The following is a 24892-nucleotide window of genomic DNA, read 5'->3' as shown; positions in this document are numbered from 1 at the left end:
TCTAGTTTCTGTCCTTCTGGGGATGTTAATAGGGTTCAGCTGAGGTTCTTTTCACGTGCAGTGAGGTCTTTTTCTGGTTCTAGTCTCTGCTGTGCTATATTTTCCAGAAATTCCTTGAAGTGGAATGTGAATGATACCTTCTCTTAGTTTCTAGTACTAATAATTTACATCTATTTTATACGCTTCTTCTGAGATTCTGGTGGGAGAGGGGGGCAGATGTGGGTTTGATTCACCAATCTGAACTGGAATTATGCTTTCTAATCATTTAATTGCTATTTATTTCATTAATATTGTTTATAATGGTAATTGAGAGAGATTGGTTCCACTATTCAAGAATAGTAATGGTCACCTGGAACAACTGACATAATGTTTTATGCAGTTAAACTATCAGTTTATGTTACTGGGATTTTATTCAATGTATATATTAATTGGTTTAATAATCCATGCCTATTTTAAAGCTATATTTTTACAAATATGAATTAAAAGTAAGTGAAATAGACTAGAGTACCTTTTACTATCAGTTAAAAAAGTAAGATTTTATAAATTTCTTAAATGATTGCTCAATTTAGAATGTATTAGGTCAACACAAGAATTCCTATGAGAGGCTACTGTTTGTGTTTCATACTTTATTCTTTTATTAGTTTCTAATGAAAGCAGATGTTTTAACTTCTCTAAAGTGAACTCTTTAGTGAGTCATGCTTACTGTATGACTGTGAAGGAAGATGATTGTTGATTTCTCTTGTCACAAATGACTTCTTTGGCATTAAACTACTGATCCTGACCTCAAACATTAACTATGAAATGATTTGGGGGTAATGTTTAATTTTTGTTATATATTTGTTACTCTATGAAAACTTTACATGAATATCTTCTGCACTTACCAGGTAATTAGAAGTTATCTAGTATCTGTTGGTGATGTTTGAATTTTAATTTCTTAAAATTAATTTCTATTTAATTAAGTCATTTTTGTTAGGCTTTCCCATTCCCTACATCATGCAATTCTGCCCTTCCTCCCCTTTTTAAATGATGAGGAGCTAATTTTCATTGCCCTTAAGATTTTAGATTGTTGAGTGTACTGCCAAGAGCAAAGTTGTTCATATTGGTTGAGGATATGCTAAACTAGAGGCTCTTCTCTGGGAATCCTGGTTGACTCAGGAGTGGGATGGGGCACAGAGTGATACTCTTGAGATGTATCAAGGAAGAGTCTAGCATTTACCAGTGGGAACTCCTTGACTAAGGCTACCCTTGCTTTAGACTTAAGTAAAGTTAAACATTGTTTCATGATTTATTTAAATTGTCTCTCATCTTCACTTTTTTTTTTTTTTTTTGTGAGGATTTTTCCAATGTAACTTTGAAATACAAGGGGATACATTTTGGCAACTCTTTGGGAAGACTAGAGTTACCTATAAAGTCAGGGCCTGGTCCTGGACAGTATGATATAACCCAGTAAGTAAAAAAATAGTATATCTTTACTGTAGTTTTTGACTGTAAATATTCTAATAATTTAAACTAGGTTATGCTGTTATGAAAGGAAAAATCAGTATGAAAAACTTCAAGAAATATGATATTTTAGAGTAACCTATATGAAAACTATTGCTTTTCTGTCTGCCAGATCCTGTGCTACCTGTTTTACATGTATTAATTCATTTATCTTCACAAGTGTCTGTGTAGTTAACTATTGTTATGCCTATTTTATCAGTGAAAAATGAAAGGGTCAGAGAGAATAAATAATGTATTTAATATTATGTAGCTATTAAGTGGCAGAGCTTGACATTGACTGAGGCTTTTTCGGTTATACAGCCCATGTATCTAAGTACTAAAATATACTGTCTTTAATTACAAGATAGAGAAAAGATCAGAGAAAATATAAAAGAAGGTGACCCAGGATTCTGCATCTTGTTCCTGGCTCTGGTGTCCATTCTTTTGACTACATAATGGATTTAGAAGGCATTCTCAGTATAAGTCAGAGCCATAACATTAGGTTGAAGGTAATATTTATGAAGTCTAACTAGGAAATACATTTCTTGTAAAATAATTCTTTCTGTCTTTATTTTCTCCTACTCTTACAGTAAGGTCTTAGACATGAGTCCATGGAAGGCAAAACTGAGTAACAGATATCATGTTGTTCTCAGAATCTATCGCTGCTTTTCATGATTTAATTTTTAACAGGTTCCAGTTTATCTGCCTGAGCCTTTCTCTCTCATAGGATGAGTTTTCTAGCAGGAAGTCCCACAGTGATTACCTATCCAGTTAATTTGCTGGACAGATTCAGACACATCTGTATACCAGCAGTGGACGTAGCTTAGGCTCTTACTTAAACTCCCCTACTACTATTCATTCATTGAACAAACATTGTTTGAATTCTTGTTATGTCTTAGTACTAAACTTAGTAACTAAGAATAAAAAGAATAAAACATGGCCCTTGTTTTTGGGAATTTATACCCTATTCTATTGTCCTTTTCATTTTTTCACTCTCCTAATATGGGAGATATGCCATGTATTTTAATTTTTTTAGTAGTTACACTAGAAGTTTAACATGTATATACAGCTTAATGGGATCTAAATTTAATCTTTGTCATTCCAAATAAAACAAAGTCTGTCAAATGCTCTAACTCTACTCATCCCCTTGAGATAATGCTTTTGTTAGTACTTTACTCTTATCTTTTTCTTCTTCCAGTTTGGCTGGTTTGCTTTCCTATCTGTCTGCCTGCCTGTCAGTTTTATAGAGGTTAAATTAACATTAAGCAAAATTAACCCTTTTTAGGGTATGTGGTTCTGTGATGATTGTTTTCCATCCAGTCCACTACACATCTAACTAAGTACCTCAGGCATGACCAGCACTCTGTCTAATTCTATTGCTCTGATTTTGCTTGATAGTTTTTTCCTGACAGTCCTTTTTACTTCTCCAGCCCTGTCCCACTCCCATTCTCCTCCTATTTTTTTTTTAAATAAGTGTCTGCCTGACTTTATTTTTTATTTTTTATTTTTTTGGTCACACTGCATGGCTTGCGGGATCTTAGTTCCCCCACCAGGGGTTGAACCCGGACCCACGCCAGTGAAAGCATGGAGTTCTAACCACTGGATCTGCCAGGGAATTCCCTCTCCTCCTTTTTTTTAAATGTCACTTTCTCTTTGATCTTTGTTATTTCCCTTGTTTCTTCTTTTCTTCTGTTTGTATTTTCACTTTTGCTAGTAGGAATGTGTGCATATAGATTGCATTCCTAACTGCATCAGATATTTCATCATTTCCGTAATTTGCTCTTTGGTTTTGCTGACTTCACTGTATCTTTTATTTGGACTTGTCTTGGTTCCTTCTGGTAGTTGATATTTTCTACCTTTTTTTTTTTTTTTCTACTTTTTGTTTATTGATTGAGTCATAATTATTGTGGATTTGATATGGTATAAAAATGGAAATACTTGGGTATTTTGAATGGAAAGATGAGCTCATAGGTTTCTTTTTGGGAAAACACAGACCTAAATGATATGTGACCCTTTTGATATGCCAAGTATAAATTTTTTATCCATAAAACTATTTGAGGTTTTGAAAATAAGTTCATTTGTTGAATTTTGTGCAAAAAAATCAATGAAGTCAGCATTTGACAGTGAACTGAGATGTTATATGCATGTTTAAATCATAGTAATGTCTAAACAAACAAAAAAATGGCAATTATGTAACTTAAACATTTGTTTTTATGTTTTTATATTATCTTTTTTTAATCTTATGTTCAGTATAGTTCACTGGAAGTGTTTAATATGACTTTTTTTCTAATTCTTTTTAAGAATTAGAAAAAAATAACCTATTTAAATATAATTCTTAATAATAGTTAACAGTTATTGTATACTTACTATGGGTTTTGTATGGCAGTAAACACTTCACATATATTATCCACTTTAATCATTACAACCTTGAGAATTGGTTAATACTATTTCCAATCACAGATGAAGAATCAAATCTGAAGTTTAGAGAGGGTGGGTGATTTGTGTAAGGTCACATAGCTAGTAGGTAGCAATGTTAGGATTCATATCAGGCTGTCTGACTCCAGAGCTTGGGATGTTACTTACTGCTTACTTGGTTTATTATTCTTACTTGTGTAAATTTCAATGAAAATAAGCTTCCCTTTAATTTTCAAAGATCTTTCTTTATGCCCTTTTCCTGATTGTTTTATGATATAAATAGCATTGACTATTTTCCCCTTATTTTAGTTAATAGTTGAAATACCAAGTGACTTGAAATTGTAAAGACCTTTTATGGTGAATAAACTACACGGGAAACTTTTTTTGGTAGCTCTTTATTTAAACTCATGACATAAATCCCACATTTTGTTTTCTTTTTGGAATCATTATTAGAATAGGTATATTTTAATGCTCTAAATTGGAAAACGCAGATCTAACCAATATAAATGAATAGATCTGACAGAGTTTAGGATATATTGGCCTAACACACCCAGATATCTTACTGAATACTTTTTAAGCAGGAAATGTTGGTGTAAAAATATTCTCTTAACTTATATAGACATTTATATATTTGAAATTGAGAATAATTTTTTTCTGAATTTTCTAAAGGAAAAAGGCACTACATTATGAAAATATTAACATCAAGAAAGATCAACAGCAAAATCATTGCTCAAATCTCCCACGACTTTATGAAGTAATAATATTGCAGGAGGAAAAAAAGGTAAGTTGAAAAGTAACTATTTCATCTACTTCCTAGATTTTAAGGTCATTGAATCTTATTATCACACAGAGTACTCTTCTACTGTTACTCGTAGGTAGTTGTCACTCAGTGAATTTTGTGGAAGGAACTGAGGAACTGTGTTTAAAATTTCCTGCAAGTTGATCGCTATTCTCTGCTTGAACACCTCTTGTGATAAAGAACTCAATACCTCCAAGGTTTCTTGTTTCAGTAGTTGAATACTCTGTTTCTTGCAATTTCCTTCTTAAACTGACCTAAATTTACCTGCTTGTTGTCTATTTATTCTCCCTTTTCCTATGACTTCTTTTAAATCTCCCTTTAAATCTTTTCTAGTGAGGATAAATGTTCTAAATATCTTCGACTATTCTCAGTATTTAGCTTCAGGATAACTTATTTTCCTTTGACGTTATCTAGGGACCTTCGTTAGTTTTTAAATCTTTCTCTCCTTAAAATATGATTTTGAGAACTAAGAATAATATTCTTGGTGAAGTCTGGTTAGTACATAGTAAGATTTTTATCTTCATTGTTCTAGGTAGTGTATATTTATTAATATAAAAATCTAAATGCCATTAAATATTTTTTGTACCTATGTTTCAGTTTAATTATTTGGAACTTGTAGGCACAAAAACCTTGGATTTTTTTCCTCTAGTATATTTAAACTTAAAAACTTGAAGATTATAGGGTAAACATTTCAAAATGGATCATTTAGAGTAAGGATAAATGACTCTCAGTTGAGAAATCAGTGAGTATTTCAATAAGAATTTTCTCGGTCTTCCCCTGAATATTAATTAGCAAGGAAAAATATTGCTTATAGAACTATTAGAAAAAGATACAATAACAGAGTAATATAATGCAATTGTTTTCATAGAATAACAATTATAAATCTCAAAGAAGATAAAAAGTGTTCATTTAGAATCATGAGATATACTGGTTTATGGTTTTCTTGTAATGTGTTTGTCTGGTTTTAGTATTAAGGTAATGCTGGCCTCATAAAATGAGTTAGGAAGTATTCCCTCTGCTTATATCTTCTGAAAGACATTGTAGAGATTGGTATAATTTTTTCCCTTAAATGTGTGGTAGAATTCACCAGTGAATCCATCTGGGTCTGGTGCTTTTTGTTTTGGAAGGTTATGAATTATTGACTTGATATCTTTAATAGGCATAGGCTTATTCAGATCATCTATTTCTTCTCATGAGAATTTGGGAGATTGAGTCTTTTAAGAAATTGGTCCTTTTCATCAAGGTTATCAAATTTATGGGCATAGAATTGTTCATAGTATTCCTTTATTCTTTTAATGTATATGGGAACTGTAGTGATGTCCCCTCCTTCATTTCTGATATCAGTAATTTGTATCCTCTCTCTTGTTTCTTAGTTTGCCTGGCTAGAGGTTTATAAATTTTTTTTTTTTATTTTTGAATTGTATTTATTTTTTTATATAGCATGTTCTTATTAGTTATACATTTTATACATATTAGTGTATACATGCCAATCCCAATCTCCCAATTAATCACCCCCCCCACCCCCCCGCTGCTTTCCCCCTTTGGTGTCCATATGTTTGTTGTCTACATCTGTGTCTCAATTTCTGCCCGGCAAACCTGTTCATCTGTACCATTTTTCTAGGTTCCACATATATGAGTTAATATACGATATTTGTTTTTCTCTTTCTGCCTTACTTCACTCTGTATGACAGTCTCTAGATTCACCCACATCTCTACAAATGAACCAATTTTGCTCCTTTTTATGGCTGAGTAATATTCCATCGTATATAGGTAGCACATCTTCTTTATCCATTCGTCTGTTGATGGGCATTTAGGTTGCATCCATGATCTGGCTATTGTAAATAGTGCTGCAATGAACATTGGGGTGCATGTGTCTTTTTGAATTATGGTTTTCTCTGGGTATATGCCCAGTAGTGGGATTGCCGGGTCATATGGTAATTCTATTTTTAGTTTTTTAAGTAACTTCCATACTGTTCTCCATAGTGGCTGTATCAATTTACATTCCCACCAACAGTGCAAGAGGGTTCCCTTTTCTCCACACTCTCTCCAGCATTTGCTGTTTGTAGACTTTCTGATGATGCCCATTCTAACTGGTGTGAGGTGATACCTCATTGTAGTTTTGATTTGCATTTCTCTAATAATTAATGATATTGAGCAGCTTTTCATGTGCTTCTTGGCCATCTGTATGTCTTCTGTGGAGAAATGTCTATTTAGGATTTCTGCCCATTTTTGGACTGGGTTGTTTGTGTTTTTAACATTGAGCTGCATATATATTTTGCAGATTAATCCTTTGTCTGTTGATTTGCTTGCAAAAATTTTCTCCCATTCTGCGGGTTGTCTTTTCATCTTGTTTGTAGTTTCCGTTGCTTTGCAAATGCTTTTGAGTTTCATTAGGTCCCATTTGTTTATTTTTGTTTGTATTTCCATTATTCTAGGAGGTGGATCAAAAAAGATCTTGCTGAGATTTATGTCAAAGAGTGTTCTGCCTATGTTTTCCTCTAAGAGTTTTATAGTGCCTGGTCTTACATTTAGGTCTCTAATCCATTTTGAGTTTATTTTTGTTTATGGTGTTAGGGAGTGTTCTAATTTCATTCTTTTACATGTAGCTGTCCAGTTTTCCCAGCACCACTTATTGAAGAGAGTCTTTTCTCCATTGTATATCCTAGCCTCCTTTGTCATAGATTAGTTGACCATAGGTGCGTGGGTTTATCTCCGAGCTTTCTATCCTGTTCCATTGATCTATATTTCTGTTTTTGTGCCAGTACCATATTGTCTTGATTACTGTAGCTTTGTAGTATAGTCTGAAGTCAGGGAGTCTGATTCCTCCAGCTCCGTTTTTTTCCCTCAAGACTGCTTTGGCTATTTGGGGTCTTTTGTGTCTCCATACAAATTTTAAGATGTTTTGTTCTAGTTCCATAAAAAATGCCATTGGTAATTTGATAGGGATTGCATTGAATCTGTAGATTGCTTTGGGTAGTATAGTCATTTTCACAATATTGATTATTCCAATCCAGAAACATGGTATATCTCTCCATCTGTTGGTATCATCTTTAATTTCTTTCATCAGTGTCTTATAGTTTTCTGCATACAGGTCTTTTGTCTCTCTAGGTAGGTTTATTCCTAGGTATTTTATTCTTTTTGTTGCAATGGCAAATGGGAGTGCTTCCTTAATTTCTCTTTCAGATTTTTCATCATTAGTGTATAGGAATGCAAGAGATTTCTGTGCATTAATTTTGTATCCTGCAACTTTACCAAATTCTTTGATTAGTTCTAGTAGTTTTCTGGTGGCATCTTTAGGATTCTCTATGTATAGTATCATGTCATCTGCAAATAGTGACAGTTTTACTTCTTCTTTTCCAATTTGTATTCCTTGAATTTCTTTTTCTTCTCTGATTGCCATGGCTAGGACTTCCAAAACTATGTTGAATAATAGTGGTGAAAGTGGACATCATTGTCCTGTTTCAGATCTTAGAGGAAATGCTTTCAGTTTTTCACCATTTTGAATGATGTTTGCTGTGGGTTTGTCATATATGGCCTTTATTATGTTGGGGTAGGTTCCCTCTATGCCCACTTTCTGGAGAGATTTTATCATAAATGGGTGTTGAATTTTGTCAAAAGCTTTTTCTGCATCTATTGAGATGATCATATGGTTTTTCTTCTTCAATTTGTTAATATGGTGTATCACATTGATTGATTTGCATATACTGAAGAATCCTTGCATCCCTGGGATAATCCCACTTGATCATGGGGTATGATCCTTTTAATGTATTGTTGGATTCTGTTTGCTAGTATTTTGTTGAGGATTTTTGCATCTATAGTCATCAGTGATGTTGGTCTGTAATTTTCTTTTTTTGTAGTATCTTTGTCTGGCTTTGGTATCAGAGTGATGGTGGCCTCATAGAATGAGTTTGAGAGTGTTCCTTCCTCTGCAGTTTTTTGGAAGAATTTGAGAAGGATGGGTGTTAGCTCTTCTCTAAATGTTTGCTAGAATTCACCTGTGAAGCCATCTGGTCCTGGACTTTTGTTTCTTGGAAGATTTTTAATCACAGTTTTAATTTTATTACTTGTGATTGGTCTGTTCATATTTTCTATGTCTTCCTGGTTCAGTCTTGGAAGGTTATACCTTTCTAAGAATTTGTCCATTTTATTGGCATAGAGTTGCTTGAAGTAGTCTCTTAGGATGCTTTGTATTTCTGCAGTGTCTGTTATGACTTCTCCTTTTTCATTTCTAACTTTATTGATTTGAGTCCTCTCTTTTCCTTAATGAGTCTGGCTAATGGTTTATGATTTTCTTTTTATCTTCTCAAAGAACCAGCTTTTAGTTTTATTGATCTTTGCTATTGTTTTCTTTGTTTCTATTTCATTTATTTCTGCTCTGATCTTTATGATTTCTTTCCTTCTACTAACTTTGGGTTTTGTTTGTTCTTCGTTCTCTAGTTCCTTTAGGTGTAAGGTTAGATTGTTTATTTGAGATTTTTCTTGTTTCTTGAAGTAGGCTTGCATTGCTATAAACTTCCCCCTTAGAACTGCTTTTGCTGCATCCCATAGGTTTTGGATCATCATGTTTTCATTGTCATTTGTCTCTAGGTATTTTTTGATTTCCTCTTTGATTTCTTCAGTGATCTCTTGGTTATTTAGTAATGTATTGTTTAGCCTCCATGTGTTTGTGTTTTTTACGTTTTTTTCCCTGTAATTGATTTCTAATCTCATAGCGTTGTGGTCAGAAAAGATGCTTGATATGATTTCAATTTTCTTAAATTTACTGAGGCTTGATTTGTGACCCAAGATGTGATCTATCCTGGAGAATGTTCCATGCGCACTTGAGAAGAAAGTGGAATCTGCTGTTTTTGGATGGAATGTCCTATAAATATCAATTAAATCTATCTGGTCTATTGTGTCATTTAAAGCTTCTGTTTCCTTATTTATTTTCATTTTGGATGATCTGTCCATTGGTGTAAGTGAGGTGTTAAAGTCCCCCACTATTATTGTGTTACTGTTGATTTCCTGTTTTATAGCTGTTAGCATTTGCCTTATGTATTGAGGTGCTCCTATGTTGGGTGCATATATATTTATAATTGTTATATGTTCTTCTTGGATTGATCCCTTGGTCATTATATAGTGTTGCTCCTTGTGTCTTGTAACATTCTTTATTTTAAAGTCTATTTTATCTGATATGAGTATTGCTACTCCAGCTTTCTTTTGATTTCCATTTGCATGGAATATCTTTCTCCATCCCCTCACTTTCAGTCTGTATGTGTCCCTAGGTCTGAAGTGGGTCTCTTGTAGACAGCATAGATATGGGTCTTGTTTTCGTATCCATTCAGCAAGCCTGTGTCTTTTGGTTGGAGCATTTAATCCATTCATGTTTAAGGTAATTATCGATATGTATATTCCTATTACCATTTTCTTAATTGTTTTGAATTTGTTTTTGTAGGTCCTTTTCTTCTCTGTGTTTCCCACTTAGAGAAGTTCCTTTAGCATTTGTTGTAAAGCTGGTTTGGTGGTGCTGAATTCTCTTAGCTTTTGCTTGTCTGTAAAGCTTTTGATTTCTCCATCAAATCTGAATGAGATCCTTGTCGGGTAGAGTAATCTTGGTTGTAGGTTCTTCCCTTTCATCACTTTAAATATGTCATGCCACGCCACTCCCTTCTGGCTTGTAGAGTTTCTGCTGAGAAATCAGCTGTTAACCTTATGGGAGTTCCCTTGTATGTTATTTGTCATTTTTCCCTTGCTGCTTTCAATAATTTTTGTTTGTGTTTAATTTTTGTCAATTTGATTACTATGTGTCTCGGCGTGTTTCTCCTTGGGTTTATCCTGTATGGGACTCTCTGTGCTTCCTGGACTTGGGTGGCTATTTCCTTTCCCATGTTAGGGAAGTTTTTGACTATAATCTCTTCAAATATTTTCTCTGGTCCTTTCTCTCTCTCTTTTCCTTCTTGGACCCCATAATGCAAATGTTGTTGTGTTTAATGTTGTCCCAGAGGTCTCTTAGGCTGTCTTCATTTCTTTTCATTCTTTTTTCTTTATTCTGTTCCGTAGCAGTGAATTTCACCATTCTGTCTTCCAGGTCACTTATCCGTTCTTCTGCCTTAGTTATTCTGCTATTGATTCCTTCTAGTGTATTTTTCATTTCAGTTATTATATTGTTCATCTCTGTTTGTTTGTTCTTTAATTCTTCTAGGTCTTTGTTAAACACTTCTTGCATCTTCTCGATCTTTGCCTCCATTCTTTTTCCGAGGTCCTGGATCATCTTCACTATCATTATTCTGAATTCTTTTTCTGGAAGGTTGTGAATCTTCACTTCCTTTAGTTGTTTTTCTGGGGTTTTATCTTGTTCCTTCATCTGGTACATAGCCCTCTGCCTTTTCATCTTGTCTATCTTTCTGTGTATGTGGTTTTTGTTCCATAGGCTGCAGGATTGTAGTTCTTCTTGCTTCTGCTGTGGATGAGGCTATCTAAGAGGCTTGTGCAAGTTTGCTGATGGGAGGGACTGGTGGTGGGTAGAGCTGGCTGTTGCTCTGGTGGGCAGAGCTCAGTAAAACTCTAATCCGTTTGACTGCTGATGGGTGGGGCTGGGTACCCTCCCTATTGGTTGTTTGGCCTGAGGCAACCCAACACTGGAGCGTACCTGGGCTCTTTGGTGGGGCTAATGGCAGACTCTGGGAGGGCTCTCGCCAGGGAGTACTTCCCAGAACTTCTGCTGGCAGTGTCCTTGTCCCTTGGTGAGCCACAGCAGCACCCCGCCTCTGCGGGAGACCCTCCAACACTAGCAGGTAGTTCTGGTTCAGTCTCCTCTGGGGTCACTGCTCTTTCCCCTGGGTCCCGATGCGCACACTACTTTGTGTGTGCCCTCCAAGAGTGGAATCTCTGTTTCCCCCAGTCCTGTTGAAGTCCTGCAATTAAATCCCACTAGCCTTCAAAGTCTGATTCTCTAGGAATTCCTCCTCCTGTTGCCGGACCCCCAGGTTGGGAAGCCTGACGTGGGGCTCAGAACCTTCACTCCAGTGGGTGGACTTCTGTGGTCTAAGTGTTCTCCAGTCTGTGAGTCACCCACCCAGCAGTTATGGGATTTGATTTTACTGTGATTGCACCCCTCCTACCATCTCATTGTGGCTTCTCCTTTGTCTTTGGATGTGGGGTATGTTTTTTGGTGAGTTCCAGTGTCTTCCTGTTGATGACTGTCCAGCAGCTAGTTGTGATTCTAGTGTTCTTGCAAGCGGGAGTGAGAGCACATCCTTCTACTCTGCCATCTTCGTTCAGGGCTGAATAACTATTTCTTGTATATGGAGTTTTTTTTTTTTAAAAATGTTTTTATCTTATGTCCCCAATTAAACCATTATTCTTAGAGGACAAGAATCTTTAATTCTACTTTTTTTTTTCTTTTGTATTTCTGTAGTTAGTGGAGTGAGATACATAATGTTTAATAATCTTTTTTGAATGAATGATTACAGATCTGAAAAATGAGCAGTTTTATTTTAAAATTTTAATTTAGAGAAAGAATGCTTAGGTTTTCCCTTTCATAATATTGCCTTCGAAGGATAAGTTTTAAAGCAATAAAATAATTAGGTAAGTAAGTGCTCTGTCTTTGGATGTAAGCATTTTCTGATGGTGCAACAAAATATGATATATAATAATAGGAACATAATGTGAATGATTGTGTTTTTTATTTATCATATCCTTGAAATGTGTTTAATTCTGTTTTATACACAGTATTGTTTCAATATATCTTGAATGCATTCTGGCATTTTACTCTACTGATAACTTCTGTTAAGAAACACAACTATTAACTTTTATTCAAAGTGAATGCTTTCCACAGGAATATGTCTTGCCTTTGGCAATGAAAATTCTTGTTAGTATTCTCCTTAACATTAATGATGTCATTAATATACAAAACATTTAACTTATTTCTATTGAAGTTCTTTGATTTGGTAATAAAAAAGTTATGAAGTTGCTGTAACAGCTTCTGATCAGCTAAAAAAACTGAGTAAAATTTCACTAGGTGGCGCCAGTACTTTGGGTCTTTATTGACAGAAAATATTCATTCATTTCCCATATTCATTAAAACAAATGGTTAAAAATTATGTGGTATGAAAATTTGCCTTGTAGTTATCCTGAGAAAACCTAAATGGGAAGTTTTAGTTCTCTGGAAGGTCTGCCACATTGATATAACTTGCAACTATATATTTCAAAATGTTATTTAAATTCTGGTTGCAAACTAAGTTACAGAGCTGTCATTTCTCTTCATTTGTCTATATAAATTTATGAAAATTGTGAGAATTTTAGAAGTTATATTTTAAAGTTGTAATTTATAAACTTGGTTTTTCTCTAGATTAGAATATACCAAAAAATAATGTACTCTTCTTGAGTAGATATTAAGTAGATCTCTAGTAGAAAGTTGTAGTTTCAAAAATATGCTACAAAGATTAATAATAAGGACGTAAGAGGCAGAAATAATATATAGCCTTTTGTGATTATTTTTTGAAGCCTGCCATTACGTTATTATTAATGATTTTCTCTTATGGGTGGATTGTTCCAATATTTCTGGTGCAAAAATTTCACCTCTTCACTTTTCATTGCTAGTCTTTAACATTTATTAAACTACCTGATTTGTGGGCATTATAACAGACACTTGGTAATTTATTGCAGCTAGAAATATGTAGTGGTGACCTTGAAAGAGCTGAAACTTGAGGATAAAGAAAGATTTAGGAAGACTTGAGCACAATTAAATGTGTTTTTCTCCCCCAAACACAAATTAATTGTTTGAATTATGGTTACTGTATCCAGAAATCTGAGTGATCACTTTTCTTATTTTCTAAAAAAACTTTTCCAATTTTCAAATTATGGGTTTCAAAAAGAAAAAAATAGATGTCAAGAAAGATTGGAGGAAAAGGTTGAATCATTAATATATAAATGGACAAAACTGTATGAAAAAAGCTGTGAGGTTGAAGTTGGAAACATTTATTTATTGCTTAAACAGTGATTCAGTATCCTTTGGAAGAGCATCTGATATGTTCAGGTTTAATTGTATAATAGTTTGTACTATTATTAGTGAGTTTTTTTTTTAAATTAATTAATTTATTTTATTTATTTATTTTTGGCTATGTTGGGTCTTCGTTTCGGTGCGAGGGCTTTCTCTAGTTGTGGCAAGCGGGGGGCCACTCTTCATCACAGTGTGCGGGCCTCTCACTATCGTGGCCTCTCTTGTTGCGGAGCACAGGCTCCAGATGCGCAGGCTCAGTGGCTGTAGCTCACAGGCCTAGTTGCTCCGTGGCATGTGGGAATCTTCCCAGACCAGGGCTCGAACCCATGTCCCCTGCATTAGCAGGCAGATTCTCAACCACTGCGCCACCAGGGAAGCCCTATTAGTGAGTTTTATATATACTGAAGTCACACTCATTCATGGTAAAATTTTAAGAACTTTATAAAATAAAGAAAGCATTCTTAGATTTATTCATAGTTTAGTGATAAAGAGTTCATGCTTTGGAACCACGCTGCAGTTTTTTGCTCCATTACATACTAGTTGTGTGACCTTGGGCAAGTTACTTTGCCATTCTAAGCCTATGTATTTTTCCTTCTAAATCTCTAAAATATGAATAATAATATATATAAAAATATAACAAAATGTCATTGTGAGAATTCAATGAAATGTGATTATACACACACACACAGACACTGCGTAACACAGTGTTTGACATTTGTTAACACTCAGTAAGTTATAGTTATTACCATTACTTTTTTAAAAAATTTTTATTTTTTTGGCTGCGTTGGGTCTTTGTTGCTATGCACGGGGTTTCTCTAGTTGTGGCAAGCGGGGGCTACTCTTCGTTGCAGTGCATGGGCTTCTCATTTGCGGTGGCTTCTCTTGTTGTGGAGCATGGGCTCTAGGTGCGCAGGCTTCAGTAGTTGCAGCACGTGGGCCCTAGAGTGTGCAGGCTTCTGTAGTTGTGGTGTGCGGGCTCTAGGGCAGGCAGGCTTTAGTAATTGTGGCACACAGGCTTAGTTGCTCCGTGGCATGTGGGATCTTCCTGGACCAGGGATCGAACCCGTGTCCCCTGCATTGGCAGGTGGATTCTTAACCACTGTGCCACCAGGGAAGTCCCCTATTACTTATTTAATGAGTATTGATTGAGCACCTACTCCATGCTGTGGATAGAAAGATGAGGAATAGTACAAAGTTTTCTGAATCAAGGAATTCACACATTGATGGAAGATACAAATATATAAAGAATTATACAGTGATATCCAAATAAGGTACAGTGAAACTTCAGAAGAGAAAGCCATTGATTCTGCTTGGGGGATGACACAAGTCAGAAAAGAATCCCAAAATATGTTTGAGTTGTGTTTTGAGGGATGAGTAGGTATTTGTCAAATGGAGTTGAAATTATAGGCAAAGAGGACGTGCAAAGCCTTGAGGTTTCGAGAAAAGCAGTTTTAATTTTTATCTATAGGTGATGATGACCTAGTAAATGTTTTAAACAGATGATTCATGAACAGTTTTGTAATTTCAGAAAAATAGGACAGTAAGGTGTGAGTCAAATGGATGGGATATGGGGAAGGGGAGGGAGGGAGAAGTCATGAGGTGATGCATAGTGATTCACATAGTGAATGGCTGTATTAAGGTAGTGAAATGAGGGGGTAATATATACCTGGATGTTAGCATTGATTTTATCTAGTGATTAATTTGATATGGGAGGATGAGTAGCAAGGAAGTTGCGGATGACTTCTAGATTTCTCACTTAGAATACTGTGTGAATGGTGTTGTAGAGAGTTAGAGAAAATACAGAAAGCATACCACACTCTGTGTGTGTGTGTATATGTGTGTGTGTGTGTGCGTGCGCGCACGCGTGCACGCACAAGTGCGGGAATCACATTATTTTACACATCTATTTGTTATATAGGTAGAAATGTTTTGAAGGCAGTTAGAAAGTTGAGAAAAATCTGGACTGGAGATTTAGTAATTAGTCATTGTGTTAGCTATATAACCCACAAAGGGTGAGGATTGAACCAGGGAGATTGACAGCATTTAATAGATAAATGGAGGAAGGGGGAATCTAAGAAAGGAACAAGGAGGATTAAAAATGGTAGGAACAGAATAGGGAAGAGTGATCTCACAGAAGCCAGAGGTTGAATGTATTTTAAGAAAGTAGTTGCCACCTGTGTTATATACTTTGGGTAGGTTAATAATGGTAAGAACTGAAAATGGTCCACTGAACTTTGCAGAATTTTGAGATCAGTGGTTACTTTAGCAAAGCGCTTCTGGTGGACTGCACTGATTGAAGATAGCAAGGTGGTGGTGGATTGAAGAATGGATGGATGGTAAAGAACAGGATCCTGTGAATATAGACTGTTTGCTCTTTCAGGAGTGTGCCTAAAGTGAAAGGCAGAAAACTAAGCTTTTACTGAATTTTTTTTTTTTCTTAAAGGAGACACATTATAATTATCTGCATGTGTTATTTACCTTTTGCTAATTTAGGATTATTACCAAGATAAAAGCTAGGTTAACGATTTTAAATAACCTGATGATAAATTAGGTTATTAATATATATATATTTTTAATCAGTCATTAGTTTAATACACATCAGTGTATACATGTCAATCCCAATCACCCAATTCAGCACACCACCATCTCCACCCCACCGTGGTTTTCCCCCCTTGGTGTCCATACGTTTGTTCTCTACATCTGTGTCTCAACTTCTGCCCTGCAAACCAGTTCATCTGTACCATTTTTCTAGGTTCCACATACATGCGTTAATATACGGTATTTGTTTTTCTCTTTCTGACTTACTTCACTCTGTATGACAGTCTCTAGATCCATCCACGTCTCAACAAATGACTCAATTTCGTTCCTTTTTATGGCTGAGTAATATTCCATGGTATATATGTACCACAACTTCTTTATCCATTCGTCTGTCGATGGGCATTTAGGTTGCTTCCATGACCAGGCTATTGTAAATAGTGCTGCAGTGAACACTGGGGTGCATGTGTCTTTTTGAATTACGGTTTTCTCTGGGTATATGCCCAGTAGTGGGATTGCTGGATCATATGGTAATTCTATGTTTATTTTTTTAAGGAACCTCCATATTGTTCTCCCTAGTGGCTGTATCAATTTACATTCCCACCAACAGTGCAAGAGGGTTCCCTTTCCTCCACACCCTCTTCAGCATTTGTTGTTTGTACATTTTCTGATGATGCCCATTCTAACTGGTGTGAGATGATACCTCATTGTAGTTTTGATTTGCATTTCTCTAATAATTAGTGATGTTGAGCATCTTTTCATGTGCTTCTTGTCCATCTGTATGTCTTCTTTGGAGAAATGTCTATTTAGGTCTTCTGCCCATTTTTGGATTGGGTTCTTTGTTTCTTTAATATTGAGCTGAATGAGCTGTTCATATATTTTGGAGATTAATCCTTTGTCCGTTGATTCGTTTGCAAATATTTTCTCCCATTCTGAGGGTTGTCTTTTCGTCTTGTTTATGGTTTCCTTTGCTGTGCAAAAGCTTTGAAGTTTCATTAGGTCCCATTTTTTTATTTTTGTTTTTATTTCCATTACTCTAGGAGGTGGATCAAAAAAGATCTTGCTGTGATTTATGTCAAAGAGTGTTCTTCCTATGTTTTCCTCTAAGAGTTTTATAGTGTCCGGTCTTACATTTAGGTCTCGAATCCATTTTGAGTTTATTTTTGTGTATGGTGTTAGGGAGTGTTCTAATTTCATTCTTTTACATGTAGCTGTCCCGTTTTCCCAGCACCACTTATTGAAGAGACTGTCTTTTCTCCATTGTATATCTTTGCCTCCTTTGTCATAGATTAGTTGACCATAGGTGCGTGGGTTTATCTCTGGGCTTTCTATCTTGTTCATTGATCTATGTTTCTGTTTTTGTGCCAGTACCATATTGTCTTGATTACTGTAGCTTTGTAGTATAGTCTGAAATCAGGGAGTCTGATTCCTCCAGCTCCATTTTTTCCCTCAAGACTGCTTTGGCTATTCGGGGTCTTTTGTGTCTCCATACAAATTTTAAGATTTTTTGTTCTAGTTCTATAAAAAATGCCATTGGTAATTTGATAGGGATTGCATTGAATCTGTAGATTGCTTTGGGTAGTATAGTCATTTTCACAATATTGATTGTTCCAATCCAGGAACATGGTATGTCTCTCCATCTGTTGGTATCATCTTTAATTTCTTTCATCAGTGTCTTATAGTTTTCTGCATACAGGTCTTTCGTCTCCCTTGGTAGGTTTATTCCTAGGTATTTTATTCTTTTTGTTGCAATGGTAAATGGGAGTGTTTCCATAATTTCTCTTTCAAATTTTTCATCATTAATGTATAGGAATGCAAGAGATTTCTGTGCATTAATTTTGTATCCTGCAACTTTACCAAATTCATTGATTAGCTCTAGTAGTTTTCTGGTGGCATTTTTAGGATTCTCTATGTATAGTATCATGTCATCTGCAAACAGTGACAGTTTTACTTCTTCTTTTCCAATTTGTATTCCTTGAATTTCTTTTTCTTCTCTGATTGCCATGGCTAGGACTTCCAAAACTATGTTGAATAATAGTGGTGAAAGTGGACATCCTTGTCTCGTTCCTGATCTTAGAAGAAATGCTTTCAGTTTTTCACTGTTGAGAATGATGTTTGCTGTGGGTTTGTCGTATATGGCCTTTATTATGTTGAGGTAGGTTCCCTCTATGCCCACTTTCTGGAGAGTTTTTATCATAAATGGGTGTTGAATTTTGTCAAAAGCTTTTTCTGCATCTATTGAGATGATCATATGGTTTTTATTCTTCAGTTTGTTAATATGGTGTATCACATTGATTGATTTGTGTATATTGAAGAATCCTTGCATCCCTGGGATAAATCCCACTTGATCATAGTGTATGATCCTTTTAATGTGGTGTTGGATTCTGTTTGCTAATATTTTGTTGAGGATGTTTGCATCTATATTCATCAGTGATATTGGTCTGTAATTTTCTTTTTTTGTAGTATCTTTGTCTGGTTTTGGTATCAGGGTGATGGTGGCCTCATAGAATGAGTTTGGGAGTGTTCCTTCCTCTGCAATTTTTTGGAAGAGTTTGAGAAGGATGGGTGTTAGCTCTTCTCTAAATAGGATGGGTGTTAGCTCTTCTCTAAATGTTTGGTAGAATTCACCTGTGAAGCCATCTGGTCCTGGACTTTTGTTTGTTGGAAGATTTTTAATCACAGTTTCAATTTCATTACTTGTGATTGGTCTGCTCATATTTTCTGTTTCTTCCTGGTTCAGTCTTGGAAGGTTATAGCTTCTAAGAATTGTCTATTTCTTCCGGGTTGTCCATTTTATTGGCATAGAGTTGCTTGTAGTAGTGTCTTAGGATGCTTTGTATTTCTGCGTTGTCTGTTGTAACTTGTCCTTTTTCATTTCTAATTTTATTGATTTGAGTCCTCTCCCTCTTTTTCTTGATGACTCTGGCTAATGGTTTATCAATTTTGTTTCTCTTCTCAAAGAACCAGCTTTTAGTTTTATTGATCTTTGCTATTGTTTTCTTTGTTTCTATTTCATTTATTTCCACACTGATCTTTATGATTTCTTTCCTTCTGCTAACTTTGGGTTTTGTTTGTTCTTCTTTCTCTAGTTCCTTTAGGTGTAAGGTTAGATTGTTTACTTGAGATTTTTCTTGTTTCTTTAGGTAGGCTTGTATAGCTATAAACTTCCCTCTTAGAACTGCTTTTGCTGCATCCCATAGGTTTTGGGTCATAGTGTTTTCTTTGTCATTTGTCTCCAGGTATTTTTTGATTTCCTCTTTGATTTCCTCAGTGATCTCTTGGTTATTTAGTAGCGTACTGTTTTGTCTCCATGTGTTTGTGCTTTTCACGTTTTTTTTCCCTGTAATTCATTTCTAATCTCATAGCATTGTGGTCAGAAAAGATGCTTGATATGATTTCAATTTTCTTAAATTTACTGAGGCTTGATTTGTGACCCAAGATGTGATCTATCCTGGAGAAAGTTCCATGCGCGCTTGAGAAGAAAGTGGAATCTGCTGTTTTTGGATGGAATGTCCTATAAATATCAATTAAATCTATCTGGTCTATTGTGTCATTTAAAGCTTCTGTTTCCTTATTTATTTTCATTTTGGATGATCTGTCCATTGGTGTAAGTGAGGTGTTAAAGTCCCCCACTATTATTGTGTTACTGTCGATTCCCTCTTTTATAGCTGTTAGCAGTTGCCTTATGTATTGAGGTGCTCCTATGTTGGGTGCGTAAATATTTATAATTGTTATATCTTCTTCTTGGATTGATCCCTTGATCATTATGTAGTGTCCTTCCTTGTCTCTTGTAACATTCTTTATTTTAAAGTCTATTTTATCTGATATGAGTATTGCTACTCCAGCTTTCTTTTGATTTCCATTTGCATGGAATATCTTTTTCCATCCCCTCACTTTCAGTCTGTATGTGTCCCTAGGTCTGAAGTGGGTCTCTTGTAGACAGCATATATATGGGTCTTGTTTTTGTATCCATTCAGCAAGCCTGTGTCTTTTGGTTGCAGCATTTAATCCATTCACGTTTAGGGTAATTATCAATATGTATGTTCCTATGACCATTTTCTTAATTTTTTTGGGTTTGTTTTTGTAGGTCCTTTTCTTCTCTGTGTTTCCCACTTAGAGAAGTTCCTTTAGCATTTGTTGTAGAGCTGATTTGGTGATGCTGAATTCTCTTAGCTTTTGCTTGTCTGTAAAGCTTTTGATTTCTCCATCGAATCTGAATGAGATCCTTGCTGGGTAGAGTAATCTTGGTTGTAGGTTCTTCCCTTTCATCACTTTAAGTATATCGTGTCACTTCCTTCTGGCTTGTAGAGTTTCTGCTGAGAAATCAGCTGTTAACCTTATGGGAGTTCCCTTGTATGTTATTTGTCGCTTTTCCCTTGCTGCTTTCAGTAATTTTTGTTTGTCTTTAATTTTTGCCAAGTTGATTACTATGTGTCTCAGCGTGTTTCTCCTTGGGTTTATCCTGTATGGGACTCTCTGCGCTTCCTGGACTTGGGTGGCTATTTCCTTTCCCATGTTAGGGAAGTTTTTGTCTATAGTCTCTTCAAATATTTTCTCTGGTCCTTTCTCTCTCTCTTCCCCTTCTGGGACCCCTATAATGCAAATGTTGTTGCGTTTAATGTTGTCCCAGAGGTCTCTTAGGCCATCTTCATTTCTTTTCATTCTTTTTTCTTTATTCTGTTCTGCAGCAGTGAATTCCACCATTCTGTCTTCCAGGTCACTTATCCGTTCTTCTGCCTCAGTTATTCTGCTATTGATTCCTTCTAGTGTATTTTTCATTTCAGTTATTGTATTGTTCATCTCTGTTTGTTTGTTCTTTAATTCTTCTAGGTCTTTGTTAAACATTTCTCGCATCTTCTTCATCTTTGCCTCCATTCTTTTTCCGAGGTCCTAGATCATCTTCACTATCATTCTGAATTCTTTTTCTGGAGGGTTGCCTATCTCCACTTCATTTAGTTGTTTTTCTGGGGTTTTATCTTGTTCCTTCATCTGTTATATAGCCCTCTGCCTTTTCATCTTGTCTACCTTTCTGTGAATGTGGTTTTTGTTCCACAGGCTGCAGGCTTGTAGTTTTTCTTGCTTCTGCTGTGGATGAGGCTATCTAAGAGGCTTGTGCAAGTTTCCTGATGGGAGGGACTGGTGGTGGGTAGAGCTGACTGTTGCTCTGGTGGGCAGAGCTCAGTAAAACTTTAATCCACTTGACTGTTGATGGGTGGGGCTGGGTTCCCTCCCTGTTGGTTGTTTTGCCTGAGGCAACCCAACACTGGAGCCTACCTGGGCTCTTTGGTGGGGCTACTGACAGACTCTGGGAGTGCTCACGCCAAGGAGTACTTCCCAGAACTTCTGCTGCCAGTGTCCTTGTCCCCACGGTGAAACAGAGCCACCCCCCGCCTCTGCAGGAGACCTTCCAACACTAGCAGGTAGGTCTGGTTCAGCCTCCCCCGGGGTCACTGCTCCTTCCCCTGGGTCCCGATGGGCACACTGTTTTGTGTGCGCCCTCCAAGAGTGGGGTCTCTTTTCCCCCCAGTCCTGTTGAAGTCCTGCAATCAATTCCCACTAGGCTTCAAAGTCTGATTCTCTAGGAATTCCTCCTCCCATTACCAGATCCCCAGGTTGGGAAGCGTGATGTGGGGCTCAGAACCTTCACTCCAGTGGGTGGAGTTTTGTGGTATAAGTGTTCGCCAGTCTGTGAGTCACCCACCCAGCAGTTATGGGATTTGATTTTACTGTGATTGCACCCCTCCTACCTTCTCATTGTGGCTTCTCCTTTGTCTTTGTATGTGGGGTATCTTTTTTGGTGAGTTCCAGTGTCTTCCTGTCAATGATTGTTCAGCAGTTAGTTGTGATTCTGGTGTTCTCGCAAGAGGGAGTGAGAGCACGTCCTTCTACTCCTCCATCTTGGTTCCTCAGGTTATTAATATTTTAATTCAAGAAGCATTTATTGAAGTGAGTATTGTGTGCTTAGCATTACACTAGTTGCCTTAGGACTTCAGAAGTTGAAAAAAAACCCAAAAACCTGGTTTTTATTTGTTTCCTAACTGTAGACACAAATCACGTAGAGGAAACAATTAGAGAAAATACATGGTATTCCCTCTAACATTTGCTGAATGAATGAATGAATGATAGAAATCTATGAAGGTTAAAAATAGAGTGTATGTGAAATACAGGGATATACTGAGTGATATGGGTCTTAATATTTCTTATCATGACATACAATGTTGTTATAATCTGACCCATAACTACTTCTCCAACTGCACACATCACAATTTTTCTATATGTATCCTAGACTTTAGTTGTATTGAACTACCTTTAGATTCTTGAATTTACCATTCTTCATCCTCATCCCCTACCCCTCTCCCTCTACATAAAGTGTTCTTTCTCCTGGGTTGCTCCCTTTCTCTTCATATGGCTGACTCCCATTCCTTCTGTGAGATTCGACTCTTAGTGATTTATGCATACCTCAATCATGGCATTTATCATACTATAATTGTCTGCCAAACCATGCCATTCTTGAGGGATTATGTGTTACTGAATTTAAATCCCTAACACATGGTAGATTAAAAGAATTATTGAATGAAGGAATAAAATTATATTAAGCTAGCTTTTAAAGGAAATATTGGAGAACAGATTGATGGAGAGTAGTGAATGAGGACATTTTGAGTAGAAGACATAATGTGTGTGTAGCTGGCAGACTACTGTGACTACTTTAAGTGAGGTTGTTTTAGTGAGTACTGAGAGAACGTTGAAGATGGAAATAATGGAGGCCTTTTAATGCAAGCTGGAAATACCCAGATTCCACATAAATTGTAATAGTCATTCTTAAACAGGATGATGTGGAAAAGTTTTTCAGGTTGTTTATTCTAATAGTTGTTTATTTTACAGAACTCCCTTGTTCAAATCTAATCCATTCCTGAAAACATGTTGAATAGCAAATATTTGGGTAGCAGGAAGCTGTGTTCTGTTATTTTAAGTGACAAAAAAAATACAACCAGCGCATGCAAAATCCTACATCAATTTCCCAAAACACTCTTAAAGAGCTGTATAACAACAACACAAGGATTTCAGCAGGGTATTTAAAACATCAGTTATCTAATTAAGAAAAAAACAACATTTATTGAGCTCATTAGTATGTTCTTATGTAATAGACAATAATACTGTTCTATGTCAGATATTACTTTTTAATTTGCAAAAACCATATTCTGTAATGTAAATAAACAGTGAAATAGTTGTTATAGATACTAAAAGTCTCTAAATTGTCTGGTTTGATTGTATGCTCAGCCACCTGGCAGACGCAAAATCTGGGACCAATGAAGTGCTAATCCTGGGGAGCAGGGGAGGGGTGGAGGGGAGTGGGAAGATGATGAGTGCAGTAATACACAGCACTCTAAAAACAAAACAAAACAGTAGTGATCTCATCAGGGTAACAGCTGAGAGAAGACTACAGACCACTCTGTCACTTCTGCCCAGATTTGTGCAGGGCACATTTTTTGCTGGCATGCATCTTCAGATTCATTATAACAAGTTTCTATTTAAGTATTGAATTGTGGGTAAGATGCTTGGCAAGTCATTGTTTAAATATTTGCATTCAGGTAGTGAGAGTTTGGATAGTGATATAGACCTATATTTAATTAGGTTCTTTAAAAAATGAAGTGAAATACATTATTTTTGTTGTGAACTTACAGGTTTTTTTATTTGCTAAATCTTGTTATTCTTAATATACAAAAAGGCAGAGAGTTTTTTCTTGCACCGTATATTTTTTAAAAAAACGCCTTTTCTGATGCTTCTTGGGTTGAAGCCACAAACACTAAAAAACTATAGCATGGACTTTATGGAAGTTAGACTTGGGTTTGAGTTCTACTTTAATGTTTGCTAGCAATGGGCCATTGGGCAAATTATTCACCTGTTATCAGGCTCTCCTATAAAGTGAGGGGTATCTCATAGTTTGTTGTCAGAATTAATTTAAACAGTGAAGGAGATGTGCTTACTGGAGTACTTATTATGGTGCTAAATACCTAATACTCAAATATTTATTTATTATTTTTTATAATACTAAAAATATGGCACATTTAAAGTCAAAGTATGTAAAATTTTCTTTTGGATTGTACCCTACTGATATACCTTCATTTATCTTAACTGAGTCAAAGTGATATATTGGATTTTTACAGTTTTACGATTTTTCCTGTGTTCATCTGAGCCATTGCCTATCCCTGCCCCCAAATTATTTTGTTTTTGTACTAGAACAAAGTATTTATAAAAGGAACATGAGAACTGTGATAACCATTGATTATGATTGATCAATTTGTGTTGATTTGATAATTTTAATACTCTTGAAAAACCTAAGTACAGAATCATTTCCTTATATTTCTTTTTTCTTTAACCTAATGAAATAAAGTATTATGAGTAACTAGAAAAAGTTAATAGAACTAATAAGTGAGTGTAAGTGTCACATAATAGAAGTTCAGTATACAAAAATTAATTGCATTTCAATATTCTAGCAATGAAAAATTAAAAATTGAAATAAAAACATTATTTAAAGTAGTAACACCGAATATAAAGTACTTAGAAATAAATTTATCAAAATATGAGCAAGACCTATACATTAAAACTATAAAACATTGCTGAGAGGATTTTAAAAAGACCTAAAAAATGTTAAGTGTACTATGTTTATAGATTGAAAGTTTAAA

The 24892-nt window shown here is 35.7% G+C and overlaps 1 protein-coding gene across 4 annotated transcripts in view; it reads left to right on the top strand.

The window, feature by feature from the left end:
* STPG2 (sperm tail PG-rich repeat containing 2) overlaps positions 1 to 24892 on the top strand; it is a 624720-nt gene that overhangs the window by 25506 nt on the left and 574322 nt on the right. For all 4 annotated transcript variants that reach the window (XM_068542062.1, XM_068542060.1, XM_068542061.1 and 1 more), the window contains exons 5-6: positions 1334 to 1446; positions 4564 to 4675. In XM_068542062.1, coding sequence (XP_068398163.1) covers positions 1334 to 1446; positions 4564 to 4675 — 225 coding nt within the window. The remainder of the gene's footprint in view (positions 1 to 1333; positions 1447 to 4563; positions 4676 to 24892) is intronic.

This window comes from Eschrichtius robustus, chromosome 4 (assembly GCF_028021215.1).
Source record: "Eschrichtius robustus isolate mEscRob2 chromosome 4, mEscRob2.pri, whole genome shotgun sequence".
Taxonomy (NCBI): domain Eukaryota; kingdom Metazoa; phylum Chordata; class Mammalia; order Artiodactyla; family Eschrichtiidae; genus Eschrichtius; species Eschrichtius robustus.
This window is presented reverse-complemented; position numbering and strand designations above follow the sequence as displayed.